Consider the following 8,302-nt stretch of genomic DNA (forward strand, 5'->3'; position numbering starts at 1 on the left):
CCGAATCGCCTACTTGCCGAATCGCCTACTTGCCGAATCGCCTACTTGCCGAATCGCCTACTTGCCGAATCGCCTACTTGCCGAATCGCCTACTTGCCGAATCGCCTACTTGCCGAATCGCCTACTTGCCGAATCGCCTACTTGCCGAATCGCCTACTTGCCGAATCGCCTACTTGCCGAATCGCCTACTTGCCGAATCGCCTACTTGCCGAATCGCCTACTTGCCGAATCGCCTACTTGCCGAATCGCCTACTTGCCGAATCGCCTACTTGCCGAATCGCCTACTTGCCGAATCGCCTACTTGCCGAATCGCCTACTTGCCGAATCGCCTACTTGCCGAATCGCCTACTTGCCGAATCGCCTACTTGCCGAATCGCCTACTTGCCGAATCGCCTACTTGCCGAATCGCCTACTTGCCGAATCGCCTACTTGCCGAATCGCCTACTTGCCGAATCGCCTACTTGCCGAATCGCCTACTTGCCGAATCGCCTACTTGCCGAATCGCCTGTATGCGGTTAGGAGATATAATTTTATGCTTCTTAGTCCATTTTAAGAACAACTTATGTTAAAAATTAGTTTTTATGATTATTTCCGTTTTCTACCACTGCCAATGTTATAACAGCCATGTCACTGCAACAAGTGTGGAATACACATACTATACAATGCTGATAATTCAACTATGCAATCCCATATGAATTATAGCTCAACAGTGGTTAGAGGTTGAGTATGGGGAAACTCATGCACACTGCACATGAATGATTTTTCTGGAATGGAGACCAACACGTGTTGATTTTACGTTGTCTTAAGTCTCCTAGTCATACAAACAAACAAACAAGTTAGGGAATTGTGCACGGCATTTTGGGGTTAATTTCCAAATTGGCACAGCAGCCTTAAAACGCAGGTTATTTAACAAAAACCAATCTGAGAGGCATTCAAAAGTTATTACAAAGGACATATAAAGATAAGTTCTAGTAACTTTTCAGCACTGAATTAGAGGAAAAAGCATACTTCTGCAGTATAAATGACAGTCACCTCAGCATGGTGAATATGTATCTCGGACTGGCAGAGTCCTTCCCACCATTAAGGCGGGTGCCAAACTGACCGATTGGCTGCAGCAAGTTGATGTTGTTACTACCCACAAAGTTCTGAGCCAGGTTGATAATCGTCGACATAAGTGACTGTTCGCCATGGTGGTATGCCGAGTGTTCAGCCACAGAGCCTGCCAACTGTGCGACTTTCACCTCCCTCTTGTCATTTCGTTTCAAGCAGGTGAACAGCACCTATAACAATGATGTGCATATTACTATAAACAAACACTGCGACAGCAAACATTTTTCAACACACAGCAAACTGTGATCCTACAAAATAATGTATCGGACTCATTTTGGAGAGAGAGAGAGAGAGAGAGAGAGAGAGAGAGAGAGAGAGAGAGAGAGAGAGAGAGAGAGAGAGAACAACAGTGGTGAATTGCTTTTGTTATCAGAATACATTTGTTTATAATTTGTGAATGTCTTTATAAACATGCACAAAATAAGAAAAATCACCTTTCTGACTTATTGTTTCTTGGCAGTACCAACCACAAAACAAGAGTCAGTTTCAAGAAAACTGAATTTTTTTTATCATTGTCATCTAATCTTAAGACTTAACCAACTGAACCACAGGGGTGGGGGGTACTGTTAACATTCACAACATACTTAGAAAAACTTTGAAAAGTTTTGCAGACCCCAAATATGCTGTGATTGCTTGTGACAAATGTGGCAGAAATCTAAATTTTTTTACCCACTCTTTGGTTATTCCTTTCCCTGTGAAATTATACAATCCCCTATATTATTTTGTTTATGCCTTTTTTATTTTTTTAGCATGCACACTGGACAGCAATGTTTCTTTATTCGATATTTCGGCTGTGAACCAAATAACCATCTTTGAGGCAAGTCGGTGATCCTACAATATACTGTGGTTTTAAGTTAGTCACAAACTTGCCACTAAGATGACTGCATTGTTAACAGCCTAAACATCAGTAGTAATGCTGCTGTGCGAGATGCACACCCACATGATGGAATATTCTATCTACTTCCAGAAAGATACATGATTTTGTTTCTCTTCCAGAAACATACATGACTGTTTCTCAAAACTGTCAAATTCTGTGGTTTCTGTTGTTTTTATCCACACTTTGCACCACACAACCAAAAAAATATTCATGTCTATGTGGTCCAAAGGAGTTATTTATTACAGAGTTGTCACTGACAAAAAATGAGTAATTTTTAATGACTACATTTCAATGAGGAGAGCAGCAGCAGTGTATCAGCAAATGGCAGTTCCTTCTCAGGTTGAACATGCCTGCCACATTGCCCATTTTCGAGGTACGTGTGAAGCCTCGCCAGGTTGTGAGAAAAAGGTAGGATTCAATTGTGGGACTTTTGCGAATCATCACATCTTAAAAAAAAAAAAGTAACCTATTCCTGAAGAATTCTCCCCTCCCCCCACCCTCTTTCCATCATTTCTGGTTGACATGGAGGAGTGGGAGAATATTTTAATTTTTGTTTAAAAAATAAAACCCACATTTTCTTTGTTCTGATGATTCAAGTTGCAACTACTGAACTTTATAAACTAAGTTTGTAGTACAAAAGTCGTCTAGTTACAATCTAATCAGTGTGCTTCACATCAGATGTGGCTAGTGGGGAACGTATCAAAACTTGTTTTTTAAAACTGACATTTTTCAATGAGAAATATGTGACCTTTGTGAATGTATGTATAATTATTAGATAATGATCACTTACATACATAAAATATTCACACTACCATTTCAGCACGTTTTTGCCCTCTTCAGATTTGCTTAATCCACTCAAAGCCTTCATACATATATGTAAAGAATATAGTTAGACACTTTCAACATCTTGAAGCTGTTTAGCATCTCAATGAATGTTTGTCTTATCGTCACGATTGCTAATCTAATGTTTGAGATTTCATTTTAATAGTTCTTAATGACAATTGTTTGTACTCATTTTAGATATAATATTTGTAATATGTTTAGCAAATGGATTTTTGTGCTAATTACATCAGCTAACAAAATTTTCATGACATGTTTTTATGAGTGTACTTTATCATGAGTGTATTTCGTTATACACCTGTAACTGATTTAATATGGGCACTTGCTTCAGTGCAACACATTTTTAATAAATTTGCTCTGAATATAAAATTATGCAGATGTCTATACATTTTTGTTCTTAAAAATAACAGTCACTGATGTGTGTATATGCTTTTAATTTTTCATATTTAAAAATTTCTTAAAAATTCCAAGTTTTACAACATTAATAACCTGCTTTCTTGGTAACTTTTTTAAAATACCAGTTTTAAATGATTGTCCACAGAAAAACATCAGCAGAGAGAGTACGCCATTATCCTCTCACTTCGCTTATGTCCCTGCCCCCACCCCCACCCACATCTCTCGCGCTAGTTTCCTGCACCCCCTCTCTTCCACACCCTTATATAACAATACAAGATGGTGATCTAATTTCAGTGTTTTATCATGTGATGATATGATGTACATTTGTACAAATTCACAAGCTGCGACATTGTCGCGAAAAAAACACAGTAACCCGTATATGTAGTAAGTTTCCTTTAATTTACATCTATGGTCACAATCTTTCTTGTTTAACAGATTGCCGGTTTCAGTCTTTAATGACCATTATCAGATCTGTTTCATAAAAACAAAGTCCTAATGTACTGGAGTACATCAACATCTTTTGTAATCAACTGTTTTTAAATGGAGAAAGCAAGCCAAATGGCATGTGTGTTTCATTAAGGCCACTGAAGTTATTTCATTTCAATAAATCTAAACGCACTTTGTGACAAAAATACATATTTCCTTGGCATCACTAAACAGATTTTAAATATCTTCACCAATTTCAGAAAACCTCAGAAAAAAATAGGTCTCTCTAAAGAAGTGTATAAGGCGGGAAAGACTTGTGTAAGCTATCACTGTAGGTGACCGCCAATAAAATGTTGGTTCTACTATGTTTGTTATTGTCCATCATTATCCACTGTGTTGTATCTATTATTTTACAGGTATTGTGTGATTTTCCTTTCAAGAAAAATATGAGTATATAACATACAAACCACCAGCACCTGAATTTTCTTCAAATATCGTCCATACTTTCTAACAAAATACTTTTGAAGTGCCAAAATGTACTAAAACAAAAAATATCTATAAAACACCACACTGTACAACTTGCTCACAGTCAGTCACAAATCGTGAAATCCATCGCCCATGGTCTCTGACGTGCTGAGGAGTACCACAGTCTTGGGTCCACGGATAGACCACGACAATCCGCTGCAATACCCCACACACAAACTGACCCGGCCTGTGGGCAGATCAGTGAGACTAGGTCCGACATGCAGCGCCTGCACATTAGTGGGAACCGAATGGCTTCAGATCGGATGGCCCCATCCATTACAGATACCCACAGAAACAGCCTGCGGTTTTGGCCCGTCGTGGAAATCCACTCGCATGGCTGGCTATTCACAAGCCACAAACAGCATGTTGATGAAACGAGATCACGGTGATCAATCCGTGCAATAAATAACTTGTTAAGGTACTCTGAAAACCAATTATAACAAGGACCAGTAGCAACTCGCAGTAAAGATGATAGCTGAATTGCAGACAGGCAGGTAGAAAAAACTATCACACTCTTAACTAAATTTTCAGCCATAGCTTTTGTCAGAAAATGGGAGCACAGACACATTCACACAATCACTCGCACAACTCGTGCACACATGACCGCCATTTTCAGCTGTTGCGTCAACGGTCTCACAATCTGATCTGAACAAACCACTCCTCGTGTCTCCTAGCCTCTTGTCAGCAGCTGCTAAGCTAGCAGCAAGAAGTGGTGGCAGCACTGACTCCAATCTGAGAGGAATGGTAGGAAGGGGAGAAGCAGCAGGAATGCTTCCAAATTTTGATCACTATAAACAGGCTAAAATGAAGTCCGATAAACCTGTAGAAAAGTAAGTATGGGCCTTTGTGGTACACAAACAGATGCACCTGTGTTGCAGATAAAATGAATAAAAGTATACTGATAGTTTTGAGGGCAATTTCTTAGAGCATAGATGGGTTAAAATTAAGGATACTATGGGAGGGGGAAATATACATCGTCCAAAGCAAAGCAGCCAACAAGCACCGTAAGCCAAGCTTACTCTGATGGTAATTCTGATACAAAAAACTATCATAAAACCCCCCAAACTAACAAACTCACTTCTTAGGAAATCCCACTTAAACATTTCCATTGGTTCTGGCAAAACTCCCATTAGAACAATGTTATTCTACACCATTTTTACTGAATCATGCTTTAAGAAAATGCCCGCTTTTAAGGAATAAACACGACAAGAGACTGTAAATTAAAATCCAGTTTTTGCACAATTCCTAACATTTCCAAGTGAGTTTCTGATTAATTTCAGTTTCACACTAGCCGTACTTCATGTTGTGCAATGGCAGTGTATGGTGATCTATTTTTTCAGTGACATATTTAGATCGAATTCCATTTTAGTACTAGCGGAAAAGGCCTTGAATGAATTGAAAAGCAATTTCCACTTTGCCTACCATGAGATTCTTCACATGATCTGACTTCACAGTCAACATTTTACAAACTGCAAACCGTGTTGTCGTATAGCTGACTTTATAAGATTCATCCTTTTGTGGAGTTAAGGTATGCAAACCTACGAAGCTTATGATAGGGCAAAAGCTCACAATCATCCACAATGTCCAGGACAGTCTAAACAAAACTTTTGGACATAGGGAGGGGAAAAAAAAGAAAAAAGGGTACGATTTGGCACCATCTTCATTGTGTGGCATTCTCAAAAAACAATCCAAATTTTAAAATGCTGAAGCTAGCAGTTCCTCTGACGCCAAAAAATATAGAATGTCAAATATTCAGTGATGTGGGAACTATTGTTTTAACCCTCTAGCAGGTGTGCTGTTACAAAGTACACCACGTACTCGCTTGTCTTGTGAACCCATGTAAAGAATGGCTGTGTGTTATCAAGGTAAACATGTATGAGCAAAATCACTATTTTATGTTAATTAAATACCAATAAATGAACTTATATCAGCTAAAGCACTGTTAGTAAAACAATAATGAAATAAACTTTCATTATATCACTCCGTTGCCATGGACACTTCGATATAGTGGCCAAAGTGCAGAGACCAACTTTCATTAAAAGTGTTGAGCAAGTTCGTTCATCTGTTCAGGGGGGGAGGCCAACAATGTCAACAATGACAGAACCAAGGTGCACCACGCCGTGCAGCCTTTCTCAAACTATTTTACTGAAACTATTTGGTAAAAAAATTCTTTTTGCTTTCCTCTTTTCTGTGTGTGTCAGGTTCACAATGGCATGCCCATCATTTTGTTAATGGTCATTATATGTATGTGGAAGTAAGATACTGTGCATAATTTGAAAAGTTTGTAATGAATAATAGTGGTCACTATGATTTTGCATCTGGTGTGTATTCCACAATATGTTGCAGCATATGAAATTTAGCTATCATACTGAATTTTCCTTTAGACTTGGCTGGAGGTCTATCTGACACCTACTTTTGAGAAAACTGATCTGACGTAACACACATTTGTGATCGTGCTGCGTCAGTGATAAAGCTAGAGTGAAATATCCACAACATTCCTCATATTTCATAAATGGTTTGATATATTGAAATGATATTTTGTCAAATAACAGCACACAAAGCGGAGAGCATTTTGTGATATGGTTATTACACAGAACTGACTTATCTACCAAGTTATTCCCGAAACAGACTTTCTCGATGAAAGACTAATTTTTAAGGGCCATCAATAGCGGGTGAAACAATAATTGCTATGGGTTTTGGAACAGCATAAGTGAAGACATCACTCTTACTTGTACTGAAAATGTGATTTTTCTTGAGCTACTGACCATACTTTGCCTCTGTTCCTCACTTAAACTTAATAAATCACTTTTTCAGAATTATTTTGCAACTGCATCTGCACAACATGTTAGTGAGGTGAGATTGTGTAAACTCTACTGCGTTTTGGCAAAAGAAGCCAATTTTTACATGGCAACCAGAAAAATTAAGTTTTACTCAAAATTCACTACTCATGATGCTTCTCTGGAAGTTACAAATTGTTAACAAGCCAGGTGAAAATAAACCATTCCATTCTGTCTAAATTCTTTTTAGATATTAACAAAGTCAGAAGTGACAGCAGATATTTTTGAATGGCCCCCATGGAAGTGTGGGAGTGGAGGGTTCCCACTAAATAATTACAGAACATGTGAGCATACACAAGTGCCTGCCATCTACGCATCTAGTGACTGTGACATTCTGCATGCACTATACACAACAGTAAAGACCCACTAAGGAGTCAACAGTGCAACTGCATCCGATCCCAGCCAACCACTTATGCAATTACTGATTTTCTCTAAGACACTTGCCTCGTTGTTGGATTGTGGTAATAGGTCAAAACCTGAGTAATTTTCTTGCATGTAATGTAAACTTCTGACTTAGCTCACCATTTATTTTATATTACTGCTGCTGATTTGGATGTACGACAATACAGTTTATCACTGTTGTGAAAAACGATTGAACAACGCAAAACAGTTATATGTTGTTGGTACACTTCATACATTGGCGTACCTGCTCAACGGTTAGAATGGTTTCAATGAATGAGTAGTGGCAGCATTCTTGTATGCTACACTATTCTACAAGACAAAGCTCCCTGGAGATCAGAATTCGAAATTTTAATGTTTCAAATGGATGGTTAGACTGTTTTAAAAAACAGTCACTATCTCTCATTTCAGACTACGTGAAGGGAGTGCAGTTGTGAACACAAAATCTAAACCAATGCAAAAATACTACATTGCTGTGATCAAAGCAGGGTTATGAGACCACAGACACTTAACACAGATCAACAGGCAGTTTTTATACTATATTGTCTGCAAAAACTTATGCTGTTAAGAGAGAAAAATACCACGGAGGTAAAAAAGGAAGACAGAATTATTACACTATTGTGTGTAAATAGCAGTGGGAGCCTGAACCTGCTGCCACTGATAAGGGGGAAATTTAAAGCTCCCACATGTTGTAAGAAAATTAAGACAGTCTACTACTTACAAGTAGAACAGCAATGCCTAGATGCAATCAAAGAAATCTCAACAAGATTTCTCCACCATTTAGATGCCAAAATGCATGCAGCAACTAGGAATATATTACTTATAACTGGCCGACATCTTCTACATCTAAATGAAACATTTCTGAGAAATATTAATGTTGACAATGCAGAAA

At 38.4% G+C, this 8,302-nt stretch overlaps 1 protein-coding gene across 1 annotated transcript in view; it reads right to left on the reverse strand.

The window, feature by feature from the left end:
* The window catches only part of LOC126291679 (DNA topoisomerase 2-like), a 174,674-nt gene that overhangs the window by 112,150 nt on the left and 54,222 nt on the right, over window positions 1-8,302 (reverse strand). Inside the window, exon 14 of the mRNA XM_049985274.1 lies at window positions 1,033-1,280. Coding sequence (XP_049841231.1) covers window positions 1,033-1,280 — 248 coding nt within the window. The remainder of the gene's footprint in view (window positions 1-1,032; window positions 1,281-8,302) is intronic.

Source organism: Schistocerca gregaria, chromosome 9 (assembly GCF_023897955.1).
Source record: "Schistocerca gregaria isolate iqSchGreg1 chromosome 9, iqSchGreg1.2, whole genome shotgun sequence".
Taxonomy (NCBI): domain Eukaryota; kingdom Metazoa; phylum Arthropoda; class Insecta; order Orthoptera; family Acrididae; genus Schistocerca; species Schistocerca gregaria.